General features: G+C 58.2%; 1 protein-coding gene across 9 annotated transcripts in view; it reads right to left on the bottom strand.

Annotated features, from left to right (window-relative positions):
* Positions 1-26158, bottom strand: part of RAP1GAP2 (RAP1 GTPase activating protein 2) — a 71000-nt gene that overhangs the window by 9508 nt on the left and 35334 nt on the right. For 6 of the 9 annotated variants that reach the window (XM_068909882.1, XM_068909885.1, XM_068909886.1 and 3 more), the window contains 15 exons: positions 19137-19221; positions 12322-12357; positions 11025-11069; positions 10254-10286; positions 9271-9480; positions 8943-9046; positions 8324-8402; positions 7898-7951; positions 7024-7107; positions 5252-5352; positions 4481-4610; positions 4061-4216; positions 2325-2396; positions 1517-1603; positions 976-1110 (listed from right to left, as the gene is read on the bottom strand). In XM_068909882.1, coding sequence (XP_068765983.1) covers positions 976-1110; positions 1517-1603; positions 2325-2396; positions 4061-4216; positions 4481-4610; positions 5252-5352; positions 7024-7107; positions 7898-7951; positions 8324-8402; positions 8943-9046; positions 9271-9480; positions 10254-10286; positions 11025-11069; positions 12322-12357; positions 19137-19221 — 1411 coding nt within the window. The remainder of the gene's footprint in view (positions 1-975; positions 1111-1516; positions 1604-2324; positions 2397-4060; positions 4217-4480; positions 4611-5251; positions 5353-7023; positions 7108-7897; positions 7952-8323; positions 8403-8942; positions 9047-9270; positions 9481-10253; positions 10287-11024; positions 11070-12321; positions 12358-19136; positions 19222-26158) is intronic. The other 3 variants (XM_068909887.1, XM_068909880.1, XM_068909888.1) reach the window with 1 other exon arrangement.

The raw sequence follows: 26158 nt of genomic DNA, 5'->3' as shown, positions 1-26158 counted from the left end.
CAGGCCAAAGCGAGGTCACAGATTCATACCCAACAGGAGCACGTTGCCCTGATACAGGCGCTCCCAATACAGACCTGTACGTACAGCCCACATTTACTTCTCAATCAAATTTCCTTTTCTATCACAAGGAAGCCTTTACAAGAGACTTGTGGGCAACAGCTTATCCCCAACGATTTTGTTCAAATACTGTCCCTCCTTTCACATGTACAACTCTGCCACCCAACCTATCATTGCTAGCGTCTTGGACAGTCACTCAGGGTTTCCCACAGGTCATTTTCTCTCATTTCTTCTCCTCCCTTTTTTCCCCATCTATTCTTCCTTCTCTACGCTTACACATATTCTACACCCATCACCCTGGCACGGGCAGCACCTTTTCCTCTCTTTACACCTAGTACGTCTCATTTTGTTCCCTGTTTTAAGGAAAAGGACAGCAGTCCCTCGAGCCCTCACTGTAGCACAACACCAGACCTCAAGCGTCTCTTCATCCCACGCGAGAGAGATCCCATGGGTGAGAGTGTGCAGGGAAAGTCCCACTGACGCAGGAATACAGCAGCCTGAGACAAACTTCCAAGACTTTTCTTGCAATAACTAAGTCCTGATTGCATTCAAAGCCCAGGACTGAATATTCGCCCTGAATTAAAGACCACTTTCAAGATACCACAAATACCAGAGCACAGAGGAGGGAGAAGAAATGCACGGATGCTCTGGAGACGTTTCCCTGAGCGTGGCATTCTTCCAACACAGCGGTAGCACACGTGCTTACTCTGAACCTCTGAGCGCTCCCACAGGGACTAGTTCAGGTGTTTCCCGAGCTGAACTAGCTTCAGTGGAGATGAACTCCTGCTTCATCCTAGGATTCTGCTTTCAAGAAACATCTCTTTTCCCTCAAAATCACTCATCTGCATCTCCCATTAAAGCGTCTTGCCAACCTCAAGTGCATTTTAACTTTGCTCTTGGCAAGGGACTTGGGTTTACCTTAAATGACTCCAAAAAGCCTCCATGGCCTCCGTTCTCAAGTTTGTCCTCCTCAGGCCCCAGTCCCAGCATGGCTTGGGTGTGCCCATGGAGCTCGTCATGAAGGTTGTCCAACAACGCAGCCCGTGTCCGGTCCTGAGGGAGTAAAGAGGGTTGCTGTTGTTTGCAAGTTGGCTCAGTGTTTGCAAAATGCTGCATCAAGAGCAGCAGGAACAGCCTTTACAGCAACGCACACCCAACAGCTCTGCACGGCAGGAGCAACCAGCTCCCCCCAGCCAGTCCACCCAGGGGATCTTCCATCCAGGTCCTCTTTGTTAGGCACCAAGGAGGTGTCCATCAAACATATTATAACACTTAAACGCTTTGATCACCTGTCCCTGTGCTTGCCCTCAAGTGCTGACCCCACGCAGCACTGCAGAAACAGCAATTTAGGCGGAAAACAGAAAAGAGCTTTCTGCATTCATGCACCAGTTCCTCCTGGCCTCCTGCGCCTGGCCCAGAGGAAAGGGCAGTGAGGGAAAGGAAAGCGAGAGAGCTTTACCTCCAGCTTCGCAAACTTGTCAGATTTGCAGCAGGCGTTTTCAGCATTGATGAGTTTGGTGAGCAGGAACTCCCTGAACTCTGGGCTCTAGAAGAAGAAAGAGAGGCAAGCTTCAGCAATAAAAGCTAGTTTAATACTCTCAGATATTTCTGGCACCATAATTCCACAGACCCCAAAATCTAGCGCAGAGCATCCTGCGGCCTCCGCCAGACATGGTGAAAAACTGCAAATCCACTCCAGCAGCCTTCCTATCCTACTGCTCGCTGCCCTCGTCCTGGCCAGCCCGGCCAGGAGCCAGATGGCTCAGCGATGTGCCACCACCACCAGCCCCCCCAGGCAGACCGCCCGCAGAAGAGGCCCAAACGCCACTTTGCACGGGTTATGCTGCCAGAAAGCTGTGTAACACATGGCTTCCTGCCTTATAAATCCCATGTGCCTTATATAAAGTATATAGGTTACGACTCTTGTATTTTCTCATTTGGCCAAGGGCCCAAAGCAGTGGTCTCCAGCAAAGCTGCCAGGAAGCATCTCGGTCCCTTCTGCTGCAGTAAAAAACATTCGTGGCCCAGCTCAGGGGCTGGAAAACGGGGCTCTAGTAACTCATTGCTCAGCTGCCTTGTCTGGCTCTGGCATAGATCAGCATGGATTTACTCCCCCACAGAAGACAGGGTCCAAGAGAGCCGAATTTAAATAAATTTATATAAATTCTAGCAGTCACATTTTCCCTACCAGCTATGTTCTGAAACCCCTCAGACACTTCCTTTTTTCTTTTTATGATTTGGAATGTGCTTTCCACTTCTCATCTTACTTTTTGAAACACCGGTGGGCTGGGCAGAGGCGGGCCGAAGGAGGGGACGTCTTCCCGCGCTGTGACAGACACCTGCGGAGCCAAAAGAAAACACTCATCACACAAGTGCAGAAGCGCAGCAGTCGGAACAGATATTTTCCTCCTCGAGAGCCACCTCCGTGGCCCAGGCACAGCTGGTCACCAGCCCACGTCCACCAGAGAGCCCAGGAGCACTGACAGGTCTTGGCTGCACGCCGGCTGCCAGCCACAGAGGCGGCGTTACGCTGCCTCTGCTCGGGCAAGACCTCGCCGCTCTCTGACCTGCACTCACCGACCATTTTTTTTAATTTACAAATTGAGCCCGCAAAGTCTTTGCAATACAGTCTCATTCTTGTCATAAAAGTTTGCAAAGTGCAAAAGCCCCCTGGATCTCAGACAGAAAGCCATGCAAGCCACATGTAACGATGAACACCGCTTACAACGGAGAAGGAGCAACCGGCAGGACTTTCCGCCTGTCACAACCATCTCTCTGATGTCCTGCATCTGCCAGGGTTGCTGTCACGTCTCATCCTTATGTTTTTTCAGGGATATGCTACCCTTCGTTATGGGCCCCCACCTTCGAGCACAAAGCAGCCCTGCTCCGGGGGCGCCCCTGGGCGATACCCCAGGGCAGACCCTTGGGATCCTCTCGGCATTTGCCCTCTTGCATCTGCTTGCCAGCACACCTTATCCTCAGCCTCACAGCAGCCCTCTCACGTGAAATCCCGACGTGACTTTGTGCTGCGGCCCCTGGTCACATCCGCACACGCTGTCTTAGTGCTTGTGAGTAAGCACATGCACCTAGCCGGGAGGTAATTTTAGCTCTCCGAGAAGTCAGTTGACACTTTTCGGTCAATACACTGCCTGCCTTCTCAATTCTCCAGGCTCCTGCTGACGTGCACAACGCTTTGGCAAGCAGCCAGCTGGTTCCTGCAGTTCAGCAGGGCATAAAAGCAGATGCTGCTAAATTTCATTGGGGACCTGAAATCAAACTGAAAGGGGCCCCTTGGAGCTGGGGAGAAAAGAAAGAAGGAAGAATATAAAATAAGCTTCCCTTTTCCTCTTCTGGGCGCATGGCCTCAGCAGCTGAGCAGGCTGCCTCTGCCCGCTGCGGGGAAATTATCTTTCTACAGTGACAATTTAATTTGGATGTCTGGCCTCCGTTCCATAACGTCCCTTCCAGTTCTCATATGCTGCCTCTGAAATGCTAAAAGTCAAAGCGATTGATGCACTTTGCCAGCACGCACGAAGTGCAGAGCCTACGGGAACAGGCAGCTCCGTGCAGAGCCAGCACCGTCCTGCCGCCGCTCGGGGCAGAGGGGGATCGGCTCCCTGAGGGCTGTTAGACATGCGCATTTTATATAAACATATACATTACGCATTGGTGCATACGTAAATGTATATTTATATACACACACAAATATATCTTTAATATATACACACATACATTCTTCAGTCAGGTACCACAACAGTTATATTATGAATCACACTCAAGTAAATGTACAATTTGGAAGTCAACTGTGTCATACTACATATTAACCAAGTTATATGTAAATAATCCATGCAGAAACCAGCTGGGTACGAGCTGCACACACAAGAAACTTAAGACACTTCCTACCTGGAGATCAGACCACATAAGGGAGCTGGCCGGCAGCCCAGGGCCTCGGGCTGGGATGCGGGACCCAAAATGAACACCCGCACTTCCAGACTGCCCTTACCTTATAGGATGTGTTATCTGTCTCGGGGTTTTCCACTTGCACGACGATGTAGGCGTGCAAGAAGTTGGAGGCGATCATGTCTGGGACAAACGGCGTGTTCTCTTCTTGGAATATAATCGCCACGATGTCATTTCCAATGTGCCTCTTTCTCTGAAGCTGAACAGAAAGCGAGAACGTTTCGCTTGTGAAAGTAGGTAATTCGGTCTCCCTTGGGGGCAAACATCAGTTTTGCGTGACCAGGTTCCTGCAGACTTGGGAGCCCAACAGGTGTCAAACGCCTGTACTAGGCTCGTGAGCCATGGACTCGCCGTATTTTGAGCATTTTTAGCTGGCCTCGTTAGGGTAAAACAAACATTCAACTGCAGCATCAGTGCAGGTCTGCTTAGAAACGTCTGTCTCAAAGCAGCTCATCTCTCTTACTTGTTGCGTATCTCCTTCGGTGAACGGCAGCTTTGTGGAGACGTGAAACATGATCTCCCTGTCCCGAAACGTGGTGTACACCGACTCGGCGCCCGTCTGCCCGTGGCTGACGTCCAGCCCTCCGCGAAAACTGGCCACCAGAGGAAAGGCGGGAGAAACGAAGAAGTATTAATTGAATGTCACCAAAGACCACGGGCAGCTGTCAGGCTGCAAGGTGACAGAAAAAATGAATTCATTTCTCTTTACCTAGCCGCTAGCAAATGGGAGAGAACAAAGCGTTGTATAATTAAGCATTCTCGTTACCAGGCTGAAATTCAGGGTACGCGGCCGAGCAGCACCGATGGGTTAGGCGTGCAAAGCAGCCGCGGGAGGAGCGGTGGAAGGTGGCCTGAGCCGAGCTGTCGCTGTCCCTCCTGCCACGTCGGCGACCGCGCTAGGGACGTGCCACGGCTTAACACAGGAGAGCGGGCAGGGAGCGTTGTCCACGCACGGTTGTTTCACTTACAGCCGGCTACAACCACATTTTCCCACACCCTCAGAATCGCAGGAAAGGAAGCTTTTTGCTATTGGCAGTTCCAAATTTTTGGAAACTCCCCCAGTTTTGAAAAACAAGCCCAAGCTACATTTGCAGCTATATTTGTATATTTGGTCTGGTTTCTACATGCAGCTCATCAGTAAGATTATTACTATGCTTGCACAGTAGATGACTTTATGTATTACATGATCTCTTGTTAAATTTCTTTGTAAGATCACTCTTTTTATTGTACATACCCTTTGAAGTCCTGGAGCGTTATGGTGTCTCCCAGCAAACTTAAGAAGCTTTTGAAGGCAGGACTCTCTTCATTATTTCCAAACAACTCTTCCTCTAGGGTCTACAAAATACACAGACATATAACATAAAATCAAGAAGCATTAGAAATGATTTTCAAACTGTAAAGTTCCTTCCAAACAGCTGTAAAGAACAACATATTTACAGAACCTGTAGTTCTCTGGAAAAACACCTGCTGTTTTACCTGGCATTGTATACAAATACTAGGAGCATTCATATATATAGGAATAACGGACCCAAAACAGAAAAGCTGGATACTGAGCAGCTTAAATATTGGACGTGGGAAACAGTCGTAACGGGCTCAAAATCTGAACCCAAAGGCGACCGTCGTGGCAAGCGAGCGCTGCCTGAAGGCGAGCGTGGGCTCCGGCAGCGCCCGCCCTTGCAAACGCGTTTCCCGCGGCAGCGTTTTCCCGGGCGCGAGCCGGGAGCGGTTCCCTCTGGGGGGCCCAGGGACGGAGAACGAGCACGCGCTGCTGTCGACCTCCACCACCGCCCCGCTGTCTCCAGAGCCTGGTAGACCACCCACCATCTTCTTGCCAAACACCGACCAAGCTGCTCTTCTCCGGACTCCCAAGCTGGAAACGGGGTTGCAGCTGCACTGCCGAGCCCAGCGCTCTCCCCGGGCGGAGGGAAGAGCAGGGCTGGTGCAGCCACGGCCCGGCCGGCACCGCGCGGTCGCACCCCGACCCGACACCTGGCCACAGCTCTTCATCGACGGCCGAGCACCGCGACAACCTTCAGCCTAAGGGATCTCACGCCGGCCGCGTCCCTCGACACCCAAGCAAAGCTATCCTTTGGTACGAACGATGAGCACACGGGGCTCGTTGAAACCACAGGGCACCTGTCGCTCGAAAGATGCATTCAATCCGCCCCTTTTGCATCTTCAGCCTTCTCCGAACATCTCCTTAAAACCAAACTTTGTTATCAGCAAAAAAGGAGCCATCATCTGCCGCAGCAACGGCTGCGCCGCAGCACCGTTTCCGAGCAGACGCCACAGCACAAGCAACAGATATCGGCGACGGGCAGGTTCGCGCTCTGCTTAGCCGCCACGAAAGTCAAACGTGAAGCTGCTGAGAGCAGCTTCTGACCAAAAGAAAGGTATCGTAGGATAAACCTTGGGTTATATTAAAATACATATTAATACTTCATTGGAAAATTTAGGTCTTAATCATCCCTTGTGTGGCGTATTTCAAAACAATGAGATTTTAATTGTGGTCTTGCATTAGTTATTCAATCGAAAATAAAATGCAATATGTAAAGGTAATTAGAATGCCTGTCAGAATAATCTCTGATAAATTATTAGATTCATCTGTCTCTCTGCTTCACATCTGAAGTTCCTAAGCTAATGAAAGCATTTTCAGCAAACGTACGTCTTCATAGCCTGCGGTCTTCCCCTACCAATCTAACTGTTTGACTGTCTAAACACGCATCTGATTAAAATACCACGGTTGCTAAAATGTATTTTCACATCCACTTCTCCCTACAGCAGCTTGTGGGCTGATTTACATATTGATTTTTCAGTCGCATCATTTTTTAACGAGCCAGGGAAATATTCAAGTAATAAGAAACATACCAGTAACATAATGTGTTGCACATGAAAAAATTAACTACAGGGCCAAGTTTCAGCTTGAAAGGTCTCGCACGTCTTTTGAAAAACAGGCCTCTGGCTAGCGAGGATGTGCTTAATCAGAATAAAATGGGGGTTACTCACCTGCCTAAATTTCTGATAGATCACACCAAACTTGAAAGTATTGTTGACTTCATGTTCATCGTAAGACACTATCATCTGGGATGCCTGGATAAAGCAAAACATGACTGATTTCATTTGGCAGTTCATGAACCATGACATCTAGAAGAGGAAAATCTTAGATATAAAGTCCTACTGGCTGGGCAAAGAGACAGCAACGTATTCACAATCAGCTATAAAATCTGAGATTTGTTCTTGGCTCACTAAGTAGAAATCCACGGCCAAACATATTTGAGGTCATGGCCCCAAAAGGGCTTAAAGACCAGGGGGTGGCAACAGGGCCAGATGAACACAACCAGGATTGCGAGGACGCGTGCACACGGGGAAGAAAATACTAGGAAAAACTAGAGAACCCAGATTTCCTCTCCCACATTCTCGGTGAAAAACTCTGGGATGTTTCGGATGCAAATAACCGCAGCTGCCAACAGCGAGCCAGCTCCGCCATCACAGCCCTTGCCGCGCAGGCAGGACGGCAAAGACGTTTGTCTTCCTGCACCGGGCGGCGGGGGCTCTCACGCTCCCCCATAACGACTCGACAGCCACACCAGTAACAAACGGGTGAACGAAACCATTTTGACCTTGGCTGCATCGAAAGGTGGGGAAACGGCCGCGCAACAAACGGCTGCATCCGCCGCCTGAAAGGTCTTCCACGTAAAAGGCACCTGAAAACGCTGGATTTGCTTAGAGTCTCCCAGGAAAGGTTTGTAGGAGAGGGCAAGAGCACGCACACGTTCGGGACGTGCGACACCGCGGGCGGGTAACAAAAAGCGCGGTTTTGGCCCCGGTTTGGGAAGCCGGCCAGGGCACGGCGGGGCCGGGGCAGCAGGAGCCCCCTCACCTTGGGGTACAGGACCGGGCTGAACCTCAGGCCGGAGGCGTCGTCGCAGAAAGCCTGCGCAGGGGAAAAGCGGCCGGTGAGCGCGGGGCGGCGGGTCCGCGCGGAGCCCCCTGCCCCCCCCGCCTGCGGCCGGGCTCCTCCGCGCGCGTAGAAGAGCCACATCCAGCCTCAAACGTCATCGGGTCGCTGCTTGGCGCCGCCGGGGCCCTCGGCCTGGCTGCCGTCGAGCGGGGCCTGCAGCAGGGCTCGCGCCCGGCCCGCGGCCGCCGCTCCTCGGCCTTTCTCCTCAAAACGCGTTTCAGCGATTCTGCTTTTCGCGACGACTTCTCTGCCCGCTGCCCCGGAAGCCGCCCGGGCCGGCAGGCGGGCGCAGAGCCCGTCCTCGGCCGGGGAGCGCGCGCCCGGCCCCGCGCGCCGGCGGCGTACCTTCGCGATCTGCGGGATGCTGGGGAGCTTGCTGAGGCCGGCCAGGGGGATCCTCTCGTGCGACGTCTTCACCTTAGACCTAACAAAGGGGAAGGAACAGAGGCGCTGCGGGCGACGTCCTGAAGCCGAGGCGCCCCCGAGCTCCCCGGCGCGCTGGTCCGGCGGCAGGGCAACGCGCACGCCGCGGGGCGCTCCTCCAGGCGCTCGGAAACGATGCTCGGCTGAACTTTGGGGGCTGCTGAGTAAGCAAAGTCTCGATTTTTCTTCCCATCTCTCCAGCTCTCAAAACATTCATAGTTTGGAGGGGAAACGATACAACCGAGGCGCTGGTCAGGTTACAGGAAGGACGGGGATAGACGTGGTGGGTGTTATCCGATGTCCCGCGGAGAGTTTTACGCCCCGTTTCACCAGACTTAGCAAGGCACCAGGCTTGCGCTCGTTATCAGGGTGTTTTCAGGACGACGCAGGCCCGGCACAGGAAAAGTGAGAGAAGTCTCCGCTCTCCGGCCCCCGCCTACCCGCGCCGGCCCGCGCGCCGCCCGCTCGCCTGCAGCCTTCACGCCGACGCAAAGCAACGGGCACGCAAAGGCAGACTGTTGGGGCTTTTTTTTTTCCATACCTGAGTATAATCCTTAAATATTCAGTGCCATCTGCCTCTTCACACTTAATAGAGAGGATCAGATTCCCTAGGCTGCTGGCTGTACAATAAAAATTTAAATGATCCTAAAAATAGAGAAAACGTGTTAACAGCGTGATAAGGCAGCTCGTTAACGGCAAAACCGTGCTGGGCTTTGTTCGGGGGCGGACGCGGGTCGCAGCATTGGGACCAGCAGGGCAACCGTGAGCGTTTGCTCCTCCGTTGCAAGCTTTGCCCGTTTTGCGCCCCGTTTTAGAGTTTTTACGGGGGCCCCGGGCGGCTCAGCCGACGGCAGCGCGGCGGCACCCACCTTCCCCAGGAAGTGTCTCCGGTAGGCTCTGGCCTCCCCCTTGCACTCCAGCCGGTACCCGCCGGCGCCGGGGCTCAGGCCCTCGTCCTCCTCCTCGCAGACGCTGCTGTCGGACGAGGTGGGCGTGCCGAGGTTTTCGGGGTCTTCGATCCAGTACCCGCCGAACTGGGGCAGGATGACCAGGGGATACGGGCCCCCCTTCTCGATGACCTGCACGGAGAGGTGCCGTGAGCCGGACGGGCAGCACCGGTGCCCAGTGCATCCCCGTCCCCGCAGCGCACACCGGCCACTGACCCCACTGCAGAGCCAGCGCGCGCGCGGGGAGAGCGACGGACACCCAGCGCGCGCGCAGGGAGAGCGCGCGTTGCACGGCTCCTCCTGGAGAGGGACGGACACCCAGCGCGCACGGGGAGAGCGCGCGTTGCACGGCTCCTCCTGGAGAGGGACGGACACCCAGCGCGCGCGCGGAGAGCGCGCGTTGCACGGCTCCTCCTGGAGAGGGACGGACACCCAGCGCGCGCGCGGGGAGAGCGCGCGTTGCACGGCTCCTCCTGGAGAGGGACGGACACCCAGCGCGCGCGGGGAGAGCGCGCGTTGCACAGCTCCTCCTGGAGAGGGACGGACACCCAGCGCGCACGGGGAGAGCGCGCGTTGCACGGCTCCTCCTGGAGAGGGACGGACACCCAGCGCGCGCGCGGGGAGAGCGCGCGTTGCACGGCTCCTCCTGGAGAGGGACGGACACCCAGCGCGCGCGCGGGGAGAGTGCGCGTTGCACGGCTCCTCCTGGAGAAGGACGGACACCCAGCACGCGCGCGGGGAGAGCGCACGTTGCACGGCTCCTCCTGGAGAGGGACGGACACCCAGCGCGCGCGCGGGGAGAGCCATGCTGGATCGCTTTGCAGGATCGCTGCAAGCTCCCGTTATCACAGCTTTTGCAAAGGCGTCCGCACCTGAAGGCACCCAGCACGCTTTAGAGCACCCACCTCGTCGATGCTGGGATACGGGATGTAGTCTTCCTGAAAAAATGAACAAAAACAGCACAGGTGACTGTTTATCCCCGTTAGCAGTTCCTTCAACCCGCAGCCTCTAAAGGCAGGGAGCGCTTTTCAGCTGCCCTTCTGCATGGGCTCTGCCGACCCTGCATGCTTTAAGCCGAACCGCCTGCTCTGACCGGGGTGCGAGGGGCGTTTCGGGGCCGAGGCGGTGGCGCGCGGTGGCCAAGCGGGACGGGGCAGCCAGCGCTGACCCGACACACGTGGCCAGCAGGAAACGCAGCCCGGGCCTCGCCGGCCACGGGAAGGAGCCAGGGCCCCAGCAGCCGCGGGCAGAAAGGCGGCCGGTGCCCCGGGATGCCCTCTCCCGTGGAGAGGATGGGGGGGGGCCACGCGCAGCCCCCCCTTCCTGCGAGTCCCGTGGGAAAATGCTCCAAATCATCGCGTCTTTTACAAAAGTCATCTCTCCTCTGAGTATCAGTTCAAGCTTCTCAACGCTACATACAAAAAACAACTATTTTACATAGCTGACCACTGAAATACACAGGTTGGAGACATAAAGCTGGATTAGGGATTTACATGCACCACTATCTTATCTTTGCATTCAATCAGTGCCTTGTTTTTCCACAACATTTAAATCCTTTTTTAGTCCTTTTAGTGACTGTCTTTGACTACACACGTTACAGTCCTGACTTCTGGAGATGAAAAAAGGGTGGGGAAGGGGCGCAGAAAAGATCCACGAAAAAACAAAATTCAACTAACCTTATGTTTTTGGCTTCCAGTTTTCTGTTCTTCAAGTTTTGGTGCCTGTTTGAAACAAAATAATAGACTAAATAATTATGATGTTTTCAACAACACAGACAAAACCGCAACGATATTTCACTACAGTGAAATCTCTCTGAAGCAAACGGCACAAAAAGAGAGGGATTTCTGACCGAGTCAGAGCAGAGCAAGAGGTTTGTTTTCCAAATGTCCGGATGGCAGTATGACCCCTGTTATAAGACCGCAAAAATGGTTGGCATGGATGAGGTAGGCTAAAACCGAGGAGAGATCAACACTACACTCAAAAATTTCAAATTTGAGGTAAGGACCATGATTTCCTAGATACTTGGGCAGCACCTACACAAAACCAACGCAAAATGCCCCATACCCGACTCCAGTTCCATCTTTATTTCTCCAAGGCTGGCTCATAAAGACCATCTGAACTAGCTTCCCTGCAGAGCAGGAAAAATACCTACTGGCATGCGCAAGCCCTGGGCGCTCTCATAGTGCTCGTTTCGGCCTGATAAAACACACACAAATCGCCAACCCTCTTGCTCATGTCGGCTTGTATCGTGTTCCTGGGAGAAGACCGTGCTTCCCACTGTGCAAGAGGCAAACGCACCCTGCCACTCTCCTTCCCTTGGGAATCGCACCCAATGCCCTGAAACGTGCTGCTCTCCATCAGCAATTCCTCCTCTGGTCGACAGAGGCGACTGGGAAGATCCTGATATTTTAGTGTGGCACAAAGGGATACCTTGACCTGGACCAAGGTCAAGCGATACGAGAAACCATCCGAAGCATAAGACATGCTCGGTACCACCTGATGTTTTCAAATGTAAGGCAAAAGGTGACTTTACACCACAAACACCATAAAGCAACAGGGTCACGTTTCAGAGTGTGTGCCAGCACATGACAACACGCAGACCAAGAGCTAAAGCTTCTTTCAAAAAATTTCTCAAAATAACATGGAATAACCTCAAAGGAAGTTCCTAGGGCCGCTGCTACCTGGACACATCTTGGGACATATTTGCGTAACTTTCTTATGCTAAGTTTGAGTTGAAAAGCATCTTCCATGATCCTTTTCAGTGGAAATCATATTGGCTTTGGTGACCTCAGCAAAAACACAAAACGTGTTATGTTAGTACAAGGTTTTCCCGACTTGTTAACTGTACTTCAAAGTCACAAGCTGCTCTGGGAACTCCCTCCCCTCGCGGCTTCTCTCTGGTGGCATCTCAGGAGCTGTCTAGGGTGGAGTAAACCGTATGTTCAGAGTTACTAATAATGTGCTAATGCTCACCTGCATTTTTTCCAGCATTTCGAAGAATTCTGCAGACTGAAAAAGAGAAGAGAGAGAAACCCCTTGGCTGATGAACACGGACACAAGGCCAGCCAGCACAATCCACATCTGGGTACAGACATCCAACAACCCCTAGCTTTATCCAGAGCATCCCGGCTCTGGCCCAGCTTCACTGTCAACAGAAGCAGAAAGAAAAATACGTATATCATACTGGACAAGAACTGCAGAAATGGCCTTATGGAGGAAATTCAGTTTAAAGCAACTCAGCCCCGTTACACCAACGTGGCCCCACTAAAGGCAGAGTGAGGCACCGCTGCAACCCACCACTTCATGAGCTCTGCCGGAGCCTCCCCGCGAGCAACCACCCCGCCGCTCGCACCCGTTCCCAGCCGGAGCGCGGGAACGCGGGCGAGGGCTGCTGCAGGCTGCGCTCCCGCCGGGGAGCGGGCGCCTGGCGTGACTCGGAGCTTGCTCTTGTGCAACTCAAGGTTTCCAACAGCCGCCACCGTGGACGATTTCCCAGCCTGCTTTACCTCACCTGTGTGTAGACTTTGATAATGGTTCCTTAACTGTTTTTTTTTTTTAATCTCTAATCATATTGTATTAGTGCCATAGCTAGGACAAGCTCTTTGGATTCCTTTTGTTCTCTGAATTTTTTTTAGTGCCTTTAAGGTTCCCATTTTCCAGCTGTCTGCAGTGAGCACAGGGGCTAGAAACTTGGAAGGGAAAACTGAGTCACCGGTGTAATCCTACCTCTGCAGGAGGGGACAAGGCAGGACCGAGCGGGTTGCACCCCGGAGCAGGCAGTGCACGTGTTACCGCAGCGCTCTGTTGACTCTGCGGACGTGCTGCTTGCTTTTGTAAAGGAGATGTTTGACCTCGGAGATCAGGAGGGAGAAAGCCCGAACTGCAGCCAAATCTGCAGGGTTATCCGACACGGGCGTAGGTGCAGGAAGTTTGCCCCGGACACGCGAGGTGGAGTTGGTTGTGCTGCGCCGCGGGCAGAGCCCGGCGAGGAGCTGGAGCCCGTCCCCGGGCCAGGGTGCAGGGCTTCCCTTGCAGAAGGGAGCCTCCGCGCCTAAACCAACGGCCGAAAACTCCCTTTTTAAGGCGAAGCAGGGCCACGTGGATGGCCGGATGCAGAAAGGCAAAGCCCTCCTGCAAACGAAGCACCTGCACCACCGCTCCCCGGGAAGCGCGGCTGAACAACCCCCACCGCCGCACGTGCAAAGAAACTAGCCGAACAGCATCCCGGCACTCCCAGTGAACCAGTACGTGGCTTTCTCGGAGACACGAGGAGAAGCAGCAGCTTCTTCCCTTCTCCTCCCCGTCCTCCACCCAGGCCCTCCGCGGTCCGTGCTTGCTCACAGCCGGCCGGCGCACAGCTCGGGCGCAGCACGCTGGCGGCACCCACGAACGATTTCCGCGGCCGGGAAGCAGCAGGGACCACGGGAAGAGGCTGCCGGGTCTGGGGAGGGCGAGCAGGAAGCGGGATCGGCAGCTCGGACGTGGGAAGGGGTCTGCAGAACGGGGAGGAGGCAGAGGAGGGGCCGAGGGACCCTGTCCGAGAGGAGGACACGGGGGTTCATCTTCGGTAAGCTTTCAGACTGACAAAGACAAGGGAGGAGACGAAGAGAAAAAAAAGACCAAAGGAAAACCTTGCATTTCCTAGCAAGCGAAGGCAGCAAGCAGAGGTTAGCTTTACTGCAGCAGCAGCCCAGTCCCTGTTCTAATTTGCACCAGCTGTGAGGGCAGAAAGACGCCGTCAACACCTCCAAGGACTGGCATAACGCAGAAGCAGTCTTGGCCGTATTTCTGTCCTCATCTATGCACCTCTTCAACCTACCGTGCCTACGGGAGGCAAAAGGAACCAGGGTTCAAGAGCTGTGCCCAAAGCTGGGAGCACTTCAGAAAGTCTCTTCCTTATTTTAAGCTGGTTTTAGAATCCGGTTTGTCTTTCGGTCTCTGCAAATAGTGGAGAAATGCTCTTTGAGGCAATTAAAATAGTTTTCTGGTCCTGTTCTGCCAGCTGCCAGAACCAGGCAGACAAAACCACACGGCAGGATCCGATCCACCTTTTAAACTATGTTCCAGCAGATGTGTGCGTACATATTAAACAAGGCAGACAGCAGTCCTTTATCCATCAGGAATTTCTGCATACTTAAAGCCAAGTTTTATTGGGCAACAAATGTTTTGGTGATTATAGCAAAGACAATTATAGCTCTGTGATGCTTGGTAGGAAGTAACGTCACCTGCTGTCGGTTTAGCCAACACGGAAAGTTTGTCCTTAGCCCGCTCCTGAGTCACTCAGGTTATCTGCTTCAGACTAAAGTCACTGCATCTGCTTCTTAATTCCAACCAAAGGCAACACACTACAGTGGAAAGTGATTTCCCTGGACACCTCAGGCTAGACAAACTTGTCCAGTAGCTTGTACTAATGAGCTCCCAAATACAAAATACTCAACCTAAAAACGGCATGGTTGCTATTCCTTCCTTGCTCACGCGTCCACGCTGCCTCACAGCGAAGCGAGCTGCGGCGTGGAGAAGGGAAGGGGTGCAGAGCTACACCCTTATGCCCGGCACAGGAAAGTGCATGTATTCCTCGCCTTCAGCATCAGACCAGAACCTGCCCCAAGGCACGCCAGCTGCAGTGCGGGGCTGCTCCACTTCCTTAACAGCCACCAGGAGAGTTTCAGTGAGCAGGTACCTGTGCGTCAGGAGTGACTCAGTGCAGAAGAAACGCAGTCAATAAACGCCCGCCTTGGAGGTTTCCCAGAAGGAAAACGGCGCGCTAGGACAGAGCAGCTAAGGATCGAGCGCACAGCGGGGCTCGCCGCAGCCCCCTCTCCGCGCTCTCCCCGGCGCTCCCTCGAGCCGGCACGGCACTTACCAGAAGGCCCCGGAAGAAATCCATCATCTCCCCCGCGTTACTCCCTTTGCATCCGCCAGGATAATTCTTTTCACGCGCCGAAAGCTGCTGCCGCTACCAAACGGCATTCCCTGCTGGGAATCCAGCGCGGAGCTCGCGAGGCCGGGCGCCGGGCTGGCCGTCCACCGGTCGGGAGCTGCCCGAGCCCCGCGCCTCCCTTCGTTAATGTTTGGCCAAGCCAGAGGCATTGCAGGGCTGCTGCTTTGTTGTTTAAGAGGGTGGCTCCCTCCGCAGAAGGCCAAGTGCCCGAAACAGGTTGGGCAGGAAGTCGGGAGAGGACTTTAAAAGGAAAGAACGAACGCCTTCCCTCCAACTCGGGTGCTGGAGCGGGTCCAAGGTCCCCGTGGGCCGGGACGCGTGCGCCCCGCGGCAGCCGGCGCCACCACGCCGGGTCCTTCGGCTGCGGGGGCCACGAGGCATCAGGAGGGAGGGAGGGAAAGGAGGGCAGCAGATTTCCCGGTGGCCAGCCGGGGCCCCGGTCTCTTCGGGTCTGGCGCAAACTTCCGCCGAAGCCGTCCGAGCAGCCGGGGGGACGGCGCGTCGCACAGAGCAGCGATAACGCCGCTTGCTCGGGCAGCGGCGCCGGGGCCGCCGGGAGCCCGAGGGGCCGCGGCACCTCGCAACGCCGCCGGCGGCAGCTTCTGGTCCGGCTCACGACAACCGAATCCGACTCTTTACACAACGTTCGGTGAGCAGTAGGTTTCCTGCCGAAGAGCTGCATTATGCTGTCCATCCGCGTCCGGGGGAGCTGGATTTGGCTCTGGCTCTTAAACGGAGGAGAAGCTCAGCTCCGGACCCAAACTCTTTAACTTAGCTTTCTTCTCCGCATCAAGCAGTATTTTTACGGAAACAGTAACTGCGATGCTAGCCCCACCTCTGACGTAGCCCTTAGGCTCCCAAAGGGCGGCACCGACGCGAGGAGGAACGCCGCCGTGCAGGAGCTCGGCCAGACCCAGCGGGTTCGGCAGGAGTCGCCCCAGGCCGCTACCACCGCGAGACCTGAACGCCCCGGCCGGGCGCCGGGCGCCCGCGGCCGACCCCGCGCGCCGCCGTGAAACGGGGACGCTGCGGCTGGCGCCGCTCCGCGAAGCGCCCCGACGCCTCCTGCAGAACCGGCCTCCGGCTCCCCCCGCGTTTCCCTCCCTTAAGGTGGAGGATCCTGAAATCCCCGAACTCTCTTTTCCCAGGGTTTTACAGTCCCACCTCTTACGCCCAGGCGCAACAAACCGCGTCGCGAGGCCGACGGCGGCCGAGGGGCCGGAGGCGCTTAAAGCCAGCGCGCGCACAGACAAAACCCGCGGCCCGCCAGCCGCCCCTCCGCTCCGGCGCGGGGACAAAACCGCTTTTTAGGTACGTTTGGCACCTCCGCGGCTTCCCGGCGCCTGGCAAGAGGACGTCGACGGACCGAGCGGGCCGCGGGCGGCTCTGCCCCCGTCCTCCGAGCACGGCTCGCGCGGGCACCAGGGATCTCGGCGTCCTTCAACCCTGCTGCAAAGCAGAGCAAGTCGTTAACCGCCTTTCAGTCGCCTTAACTGCACCGCGACGGACGCGAAGAAGCGACGCTGAAACAGGAAGCCTCCAGCCGCGCCGGCACAGACGGACCCCGCAGCGTTTCCTTAAGCAGAGTCGCGGCAAGGCCGACCCGAGCAAGGGCAGCGAGGGGCCGCGCGGCGGGAGAAGCGGCGGCCCCCAGGCGAGGCGCCGCGCCGAGGCCCGGCGCAGAGGGGTCGCTGGTCCCGCCGCGGTTCCCAGGCCGCAGACAGGGCTCGACGTGCTGCGAGGGCCCTTGCACCGCCGGAGCAGGCGCAGGGTCCGCTTTCCTCTTGCAGGAAGGAAAGACAAGACTTTGCCATTCAAGAACTACTCAGCTTAACAAATAAAGACTTCCAGAGATGGTTAATCCCAGAAAGCTTGGGCAAACCTTTGCAAATCAACTGCAATTTCCACGGGCAAACGTTAGCGCTGACTCTTTAAACCTGCCTCGGGAGCCCGTCGAAGAGGAGGGCTGTCGGCGCCTCCCCTCCTTCTCCAGCAGGAAAACAGCTCTCACCTCTCAGAAGCGGTGTGGTTTTTCCTCCTCCTTTCTCCTTAATCACTCTGACGCTTCATGGTCTGGGTTAAAAACCTGGGACCGGTAACTTCCAACCGACCTTCTGGAGGCCTCGCTGAAGCCCAAGCCCGGTTTCCCCGCCGGCGGCCGCGCGGGAGGCACGGTCCCGCCTGGCCCACGAGGACGCCCGGGGCCGGGACCCGACCCGGGGAGCGGCAGGGACCTGCTCCCACCGCGGGTCGGCCCCGCGCGGAGCCCCGTCCGGGGCGACGTCGCGTCCTCGGGGACGGGAAAGAGCAGGGGCTTCCACTGCGCTCCCTCGGGCAGCAGCCGGCCCGGCGCTCCCACCGCGCCGGCCGAGCTCGCGGCCGCCAGCAACCGGCCTCCCCGGCAGCGCGACGGGGCCGACAGGGGCGCGGGACCCCCGCGAGACCCGCTGCTCCCTCTGCAAGGGCAGCGAGCAGAGACGGACAAAGCAGCAACGAAAGCAACGGCCCTTGGACGTCCGGGGCAGGCGGCCGTTTCGCTTGCTGTCCTTTCGTCTCCCTCTTCTGCAAAACTCAGGCTCCCGAGACTTCACGCCAGGAAAAGGGGACAGGCACCAGCACCGGAGCGCCCCGGAGCAGACGGGTCGCGCCCCGAGGCTCTTCCGCACGTCCTGCTTCTTGGCTCCGTCTCTGCCTCGAGCCTACGCTGATCAGGAGGGCGAGACGACCTTCTCCTGCTGACGGGAGGCAAACCTCGCTGAAGGATTACGCCTCCGAAAAAGATTTTTGCCGTTGTAGGTTGCCGCATTCAAGGAATTTAAGTATGCCAGGAATTTAAGTCAATACTCTTGTCGGCATGACTTGCACGCTCGTCAGAGGAGTTTGCTCGAGCAGGTGCATGAGCAACCCCTGCTCCTGCCGCAAGCGCCCGTCTCGAGCGGGCCGGCCGCAGCCGTCGCTCTGGGCTCCGGCGCGGGCGGGGAGACCAGCGCCGGGCCGCCCCGGCCAGCCCCGGCCTCGCCAGCGGACGCCACCACGCACGCGACGCGCCCCGAGGCCCCCGGGCTCCAGCAGCCCTCCGCTAACGACGGCGGGGCAGCCCGGCGGCGGCTCCTCTCCGCGGCCCCAGCCCTGCTCCGGCCCGGCGAGGCTCACGGCACGCGGCACCAGCGAGGTCTGCCAGCTGGTTCTTGCTTTGTGCGCTCGGCTCACCGACAACGTTGTAAATAAGCCAAATCTTGAGAAACCCCGCTAATAAACTCCCTCCAGCTCAATACTCTATTTCCAAACCTCCTTGCTCTTAGCAGCCGTTTAGCCAGATCCTTGGCCATCTTATGATTCTTATATCGATCTCCACCTTCCTCGGCTTAATGACCCATTTCCCAGGTGGCAATACATTGAATACTCTGCAGAAACCCGGAGAGAAGAACTACAGTTTCCTGTGTCTGGAAGCTCTGTTTTTGCAGAAATTTCTCTGAGCAGTCCGACAGAAGCTACCCGTGGTAAAGCCATGCCGCGCTTCGTGCCGCCCCGCCATCTATTTCCGGTTGATCTTCCCTGCCGAACTCGCTCTGCAACCAGAGGCAGAGCCGCGGCGGAGCCGCAGCTGCCCCAGCGCTGCCGCGGAGCGCGCCAACCACTCGGACCGGGACAGCGGCAGCAGACGAGCGGGGAGAGCCCCCGGAGGTCTGCCCCAGCCCCGCTCCAGCGGGACCACCGCAGGAGGGGGCCCGCGGCCGGCGGCGCCTGGGAGCCCCCCGCTACCCCGCAGCCCGCCGGGTCGCCGCCTCCTCCCCGCGCCGAGCGGAGCGGGCGGCCGCCCCGGCGCATCCCCGGCCGCGCCGCCTACCTTCATGGTCGGAGGGGCCGTGAGCGGCGGGGACAGGGGCCGGTCCGGGACGGGCACATCCGGGCTGCTCAGCAGCTCTTGTTTCCTGCAAAACAAAACGGAGGCGCGTCAGCCTCGCTCGGCGGCCGCGGGCCCGGGCGGCGAGACCGCCAGGCAGACGGGGCGGAGGGGAACGCTGCGCCGGCGCTCGGGAAGGGCCCACGGCCGCCCTCCGCGCCCGCACGTTTCACCGCTTGGGCTAACGACGCTCTCCTGCTGCCCGCGGGCTTCGAGGCTGGCTGCTGGAGCGCGTGCGCGGAGCGGCGCCCGCGGGACACCAGCCCGGGGCAGGGCAGAGCGGGGCCGGCGGTCCCCGGCGCGGCCGGCACAGCCCGCTCGCGCCTAGGGCGACTGCAACGCTGACGGCCGGGGGAGGTCGGGCTGGAGCCGAAGGACGAGCATGAGCATCCCGAACTCCTTTTATTTATCAGCAATCCTCTTCTTGGCCTTTTACCGCATGCTGTTTCCGTTTCCCCTCTGTCCAGCCCGGAGAGGTGACCGCGGGCCGGGAGCCGCCCCGTGTCGGGAGAGGACGGGGATGCAACGGGAGCGTCCGCGAGCAGAGGAAAGGACGGCAGCAGCGGGACGCGCATCAACGGTTCTCGTTAGCTAATGACACGGGAACGAGAAATAACGGCCTTAAACGAGAGCTGGGGAAACACAGGCTGGATAGCAGGGAAATTCAGCGCTCCGGCTCCAGCCCCCAGACCTGTCCCGGTGGCGCGGGAGCGAGCGCCGTGAGCCGCTGCCGCTCGGGGCCGGGGGGCACGGCCACAGCGGAGCCGCGTCCGCTCGGCCGGCACCGCCGGGGATCCACCAGCAGCTCCCGGAGACCAAACGGTCCAACGCTTCCTGGTTAATGGCTGCTTGCAGTTTTTGGCATAACGCCCGGAGCTGGCTGCCCGCCGGCGCAAGGCACCGCGGCGCCCGGCCGCACGGGGTGACGGGATTCACCGGGCGCCGCACGCGAACCGGGCAAAGAGGCTCCCCAGGGAGATTCGGGGAGGCTGCAAGCGTCCCGGCGGCAGTGGCCGCGCCGTGCCGCGGTGGCCTGGGAGCGGGTGGCGTCACCAGCAATTTTCCAGATTCGCAAAGCAAAAACCAAACTGAAACGACGTAGGACTACGCGCAGGCAGCAGCAGAAGTCATACTCCGACCACCTGTATTGGTTGTGGAGCTCCCAGCTCCTCCTCCTCTCCGCAAACTCGCCATGACTCGCCTGCCGAAAAAACGTTTAGGGCGACAGATTGCATTATTTGCTCTTTGACTTTCTGGGACGCTACGGTACAGCCCAGTCTGGAGTAAACCACTTATTCTTTGCTCTGCTTCCTTTGAACCCTGCGCTCTGGCTTGATTGCACTAATCTGCACAGCGGCCTCAAAGGCATAAAACATATCAGACTTTGCAAAGATTAAAGTTACAGGGATGCATACAAACAATTTGATCTGATCTGGTCGATCTGGGATTTGTAACAGGTTGCCATAGCATCATCTCCTAAGCGCTCTAAAATCACTCGCACAACAGCATGTTCTTCTGTCACATGTTGGGGCCAAGCTGCTGCGGCTGCCTTCGCGATTCGGGGGAGAGCAAAACACACCCCTCCACCGGCAGCTCCCCGCGAGCGGCCCGGCCGCGTCGGGAACGCGCTGCGTTGAACCGCGACCGCGAGCTCTGACGGTTCGCTCTTCCTAACTCCCAAAGGGATCGCCCCGCGGGACGGGGGACGGACCGCCAGCACGTCCGTACCGCCCGCCGGGCCCCGGCGCGGCCGGCGGCCCCCCCCGCGGCGCTCCCTCGTCCCCCGCGTCCCCGAGCCCGGCAGCAGCGCGGCTCCGGCCCGAGCGGTCTGCGGTCGAACCGCAGGCACGACGCGGCGGGGCAGAGCCGGCGGCACGGCAGCCGCAACGCCGCGGCAGCCGGTGCTCCGGCACGGCCGACCCGGCGGGGCAAACGCGGGGGGGGGGCGCCTGGCTTCGAAACGCCTTCAACCAGGAGTCGCGAGAGGGCGAAAAGCCCAGAGAAAGCGCTCGGAGTCGTCCAGAGCTGCAGCGCTTCGGGGCCTTTCGCCATCCTCCGCCGGAAAACTCGAGAAGCTCGGAGCAGCCTCAGGAGCGGCTTTCCATCAAAAACCGCCCCGTTTCCCCAACGCTGCTGCTGTTGCGTTTCACTCGCGGAACGAGCCGCGAGCGCGCTGCCGCCGAGCCGGCGGGGCGCCCAGCGCCGGCAGCACCCCCGCGCGGCAAGGGGGGGCCGGGCGTCCCCTGCCTCTCCTGACGGCGGCCAGCAGCTCGCGCCGACAAAAACCCCCTCTTCCGTGAGAGCGCCGCTGCACCGCGCGGCCAAGGGCTGTCTTTGGGAGCCGGGCAGAACGGGCGGTTTTACAACAGCTTCTCAGATAACCAACGCCGACAGCAACCGCGACAGCTCCGCTGCAAGAAACCCCGACTGAGGCAGAGAGCCGGCGGGGAGCGCGGCCCGGCCCCGGTCCGTCTCTATCGGCCCGAGTCAGGGCGTTTTACGGGGAGAAACGCTGCCGTTTCCGTGCCGTCGCTGCACACAGCCATCGCAGCCGCCGCCGTAGCAGAGGCGCATCGCCCCGCAACGCCCGTCGCCTCCGGCAGCCGGGAGCAGCCCTGCCGGCGCAGTGCAGCGCGGTGCGATGCGGCGCAGTGCAATGCAGTGCAGTGCGATACGATGCAGTGCGGCACGGCGGAGCCCCACTGCAGAGCTCTCCCAGCGAAACCTCCTGCCCGGGCCAACCTTTCCCTCCCGCTTTCTCCTCCCGACGTCTGCGGAAAGCAGCTCCTCCGAGGCGCTCCGCCTTGCCTGCCGCCCCTCTGACCCGCCGGGCCGGCTCCGAGCGACGCGGCGCGCTCGGGAAAACCCCCGGCGGGAAGGGGGGAAGCCGGTGCACGGGGCAGGCGGGCGAGCGCGGCGCTCGGGGCGCTGCTGCCGCCCGGCTCCCGCGGCCGGAGCAGGCGCCCGCCCCTGCAGCATGCACGCTGTCGGGCCCTTTATCCTCGAGAAGGACAGCAGAGCTGTCCGGCAAATTAACGGTGTTTATTTTTGGAGCCGTCGTTTTTTGCCCTTGACGGGCATCACCTTGCCAGCTGCTCCTTCCTTGGTTTATTCCGCGCCCCGTTCCTAGCGCCTCGAGCTTTGGCGGGGCGGCGCTCCGGCGCGAGCCCTGGCTGCGCCCGCCGTGGCTGCCTCTGCCCCGGCGCTGGCGGGGCGAGCGGGGGCGCCCGGGGCCGAGCTGCCCGCCGCGCCGGGCCGCGGCGGCACCGAGCCAGCTCGCCCCGGCGGAGCGCCCGGCCCCGTTCAAAAAGAAAAAGAGGAGGAAAAGCACGAGGCTGAGCTGCAGCTCGAGACGCGGGCACCCGCCGGCGCCCAGGCTCTCCGCTGGGGCTCGGCTCCAGGCTCGCCCCCGGCAGCTCCGCGCCCTCTCCCCGGGCTCCCAACTCCCCGCGACGGAGCTTTTCCCTTGCTCACGTCCTGGGCTCGGCTTTGCCCCTACTGAAGCCCGAGAGCCGACAAAGACGGCAGCCAGCATCTTCTAGTCTCCGTTTCTTGCAACAAATGATGGATTTGCCAGTTCGCGCCTGTCCGTACACAGACTCCCCTCCCCTATAACTCGCACAAGGAGGAGCGAGAACCCTGCTAAGAGCAAGGTGACATTTCACTGCAAACGAGTTGAGCTTTAATTACTGCTCTGCACCAAGAACAAATACCGCCGAGAGCAGCTCAGAGCATCCTGCCAGCGCAGGTATCGAGCGCGCGCGCCCGTTGCGGCGGGTCACGGCGCGCCCCCCGCGCGAGCCCGTCCTCCTCCCCAGCTAGCAGAGGAGCTAGCTCCTGGCTTTACGTACAGCTGTGCAGAAAATGGATTTCTTCCCGTTAGTCAAGGACTTCCCACTTTGTAACCTTAAGAAAGTAAGACCTGGTATGTGAATAAGAGTGAAAACAGACTTTTATCCTTTAAAAATTTTGTTTTCTAATCTCATTTCCAGGAGCAGAAAGAAAACAATGATCTCCAGCAGCATTTGGATAAATCAGCCAAGGGACTCGTGGATTGTTTTTTAAGGCCATGGGGATTATCTGGAAAACATAAGCCGGAGAACCGCGGGCAGTCATTTCTGAGCTGATCCAGTCGTCTGCTGCTGGAGCCAGGGATCTCACACCAGACGCAGGACCGAGACCAAGGCAATCGGACAGCGCCTCCCTCGGCCCCCAAGGCACGGGTGCGAGGCGGACGGCGGAGGGGCCCAAACACAGGCGACCGCTGTTTTAGAGAGTGAACCTAAACCCGCGTCCTACCGAAATGAATGGGACTTTTTAAATTGGTTTCATGCAAGGCAAAGATTTCACTCCCGATGACGTCAGGTGACAGAGCAGCTATGGGATCCTTTGCTGAACTGAAGTGTTAGCAGTGACTGCGATTTAAAAAAAAAAAAAAAAAAAAGGCAAACATCTGCCTTATTTCCAGTTGCCTGTGGCGCAGCTGAGGCTGAACAACGCGCGGGAGGGTGCGTCCCCAGCCGCTCACCCGGGGTACCCCCATCCTACCTGCTTTACCAGCACAGGCCACATCGCCCGCGCTTGGAACACGCGGGCAAATTGATGCAGATAAAAACAGCCGCTTCGAAACCTCAGGTTTCTGGAGGCAGCGGGAGTTATGAACGCGCCGGGGAAAAGGGTACCCGGTGCAGCGGCCGTCGCTGCGCGTCCCCGTTCGCCCGGGCGGGCGGCGCGCGGCCGGACCGCCGGCCTCGGCGCGGGGAGCCTGGGCAGGTCGGGCTGTCCGGCTGCGCTTGGCTGGGTTGCTAATAAGGGAGGGACACGGGCCACCGGGGACTCTGCAGCTGCCACCGATCCTGCCAGGCTCGCATATGGCTCATGTAAAGCAAAATTCAATTGCAAACACAGAACAAAGAGCGAATGTGGGAGGAAAAAAAAGAAAGGAGGAGCAGGTGGAAGAACAGAGTCCCTTTTGACCACGCCGCAAACAGCCCCTTCTTCCTCTTCCTGCAGATTACATCGCTTTGACGGCCCCGGCAGCTTGCATAAGACGAAGCAGCCACCGCAAAGGACGGCTTGAAGTCTCGCAGCCTCTCCCATGAAGGTCCGTCCCCCCATCCACAGCAGACAGGAGCAGAACTCCTCAGGGTCTTGCTCTGCCCTTGAGACGCCCGTGCGACTCTCACCGTCTGAATGAACGCCGCAGCAAGAGTCAAACCCAGAGAGCTCGCGCTTGACAGGACAGCTGGGGGGATCAGACGCGTGCTTTTCGGGCCAGGTTTCTGCAGGAGTTCAGAGCCAGGCTTCCTTCTCAGCCCTCGCGTGCCGGGCTGAGCTCGTTCAAAGAAACCCGGCACCTGGCGGAAAGAGAACCGCCTGGGAAAAGCCTTGCTCTGCGCCGCTGCCGAAGCCTTGTCTCCTTCTCGCGCCTCGTCTGAGGCGGACGCGGGAATCGCCAAGCAGCTTCAGCAGGGGTTTGAGCTTCGGAGACGTCCAGGCCCCTCGGTCCCCCCGGGCCCCGCGCAGGGACACGCTGCCTTGCTGCGGGGGTACTTCCTTCCGGGAAGTACCGCACCAAAAGTCAACCACCACGTGAAAACGCAGCGTATTAGGAGCCCGATGCTGTAAAACACCCACGAAGGACAGTCGTTTCTCTCACAAACGGGGCAGAGACGGGTGGTCCGTGGCTACGAGAGCCCAAACCGGAGCCAGGGTGCCAAGGACGGTCGGCCGGCACCTGCAGGGGACGGCTAGGGCTATCTTCCGCATTTCCCCTGGTGGGGCAGGTCTCGAGTCCCGGCCGAAGCGACCCAGATGGCCCCTCTCCGACGCCGCCTCGGCTGCATTCGGCAGGGCTGCGCGGGCCCTCCGACGCGGGGCACCTCGGCCGTCTGCAGGCAACTCGCCGTGCGGAAGCACCTGCCAGCCTGAGCCAGCTGCGAGGGCAACGCGGCGCAGCCCGTGCAGGCCAGCGCAGACCTCTGCAGGGCTCAACGGCGAACGAGAGCCTCTCTAAGCAGCTTTGCAAACCGCTTCAGAGGTTTGGAGGACAAGACTTCATTATCATCCTTTAAGGCAGCAAGATATTCCTCCTCGACCTAACTTGGTGGGACCCCATCAGGCGACCCCGTGGTCCCCCCTGAGCATCGCAGCGTCCCGACCCGCGCTCAGGCACCCCCGAGGAGGACACGGCACCGCGCGGCCCCTCCGCGGGCGGGCGCCCGCCCGAGAGCTGCCCCGCAGCCGCCCGCCCCGAGCGCGGCAGGGCCGGGGGACAGGCTCCCCGCTGCCCCGTGACTCGGCCCAGGTGAGCGCCCATCTCCCCTGCAGGGGTTTCAACTCTTCAGCTTTGACGCTCTGCCTAAAACCCCAGCAAAGGAGGAGGAGAAGAGAACGTTTAAAACTGCAACGTACAAACTACGTGGAAAGTCCACCTTGAACTCATAAAAGCATCGCTGCAATCCTGCTCTCGAGTGCACCTGCTGTCCGAGGCAGGGCACCACAGCGAGACTACCCAAAAACGGGACACGGACCCCCGCGACCCACACCTCACGGACTGTGGGGGGGGCTAATGCTTCTTCCCCCCCTTTTTCAGGCTCACAAATCTGGGGGATACTTTACAATAAAGATGCCAAACCACCAAGTTTTCCTTCATATGCTTTTTGTATGACAGCACACTTAAAATTAAAAGAAAAAAGAAAGAAATTATAAGAAATCCATCAAGCTGCAGCAGCAATCATGTTGCTTTCACGCAGAATAAGAGGTATGCACACAACTGACATTTGGGTGCACATTTCTCACTATTTTTAACAACAAAGTTGCCAGAGCATCACACTCCTGGTGGAAAAAGAACTTGCTGACCGAGAACACACAAAATAAATCAGAGCACTGTAAGTCTCTGAAGCAAATGGAAACTCACAGTAATAAGTAGGGGAAAAAAAAAAAATCAGGAGCCATGCATAACA

Source organism: Struthio camelus, chromosome 16, assembly GCF_040807025.1.
Source record: "Struthio camelus isolate bStrCam1 chromosome 16, bStrCam1.hap1, whole genome shotgun sequence".
NCBI classification, from domain to species: domain Eukaryota; kingdom Metazoa; phylum Chordata; class Aves; order Struthioniformes; family Struthionidae; genus Struthio; species Struthio camelus.
The sequence above is the reverse complement of the archived record's forward strand: the minus strand, read 5'-3'. Positions and strand labels throughout refer to the sequence as shown.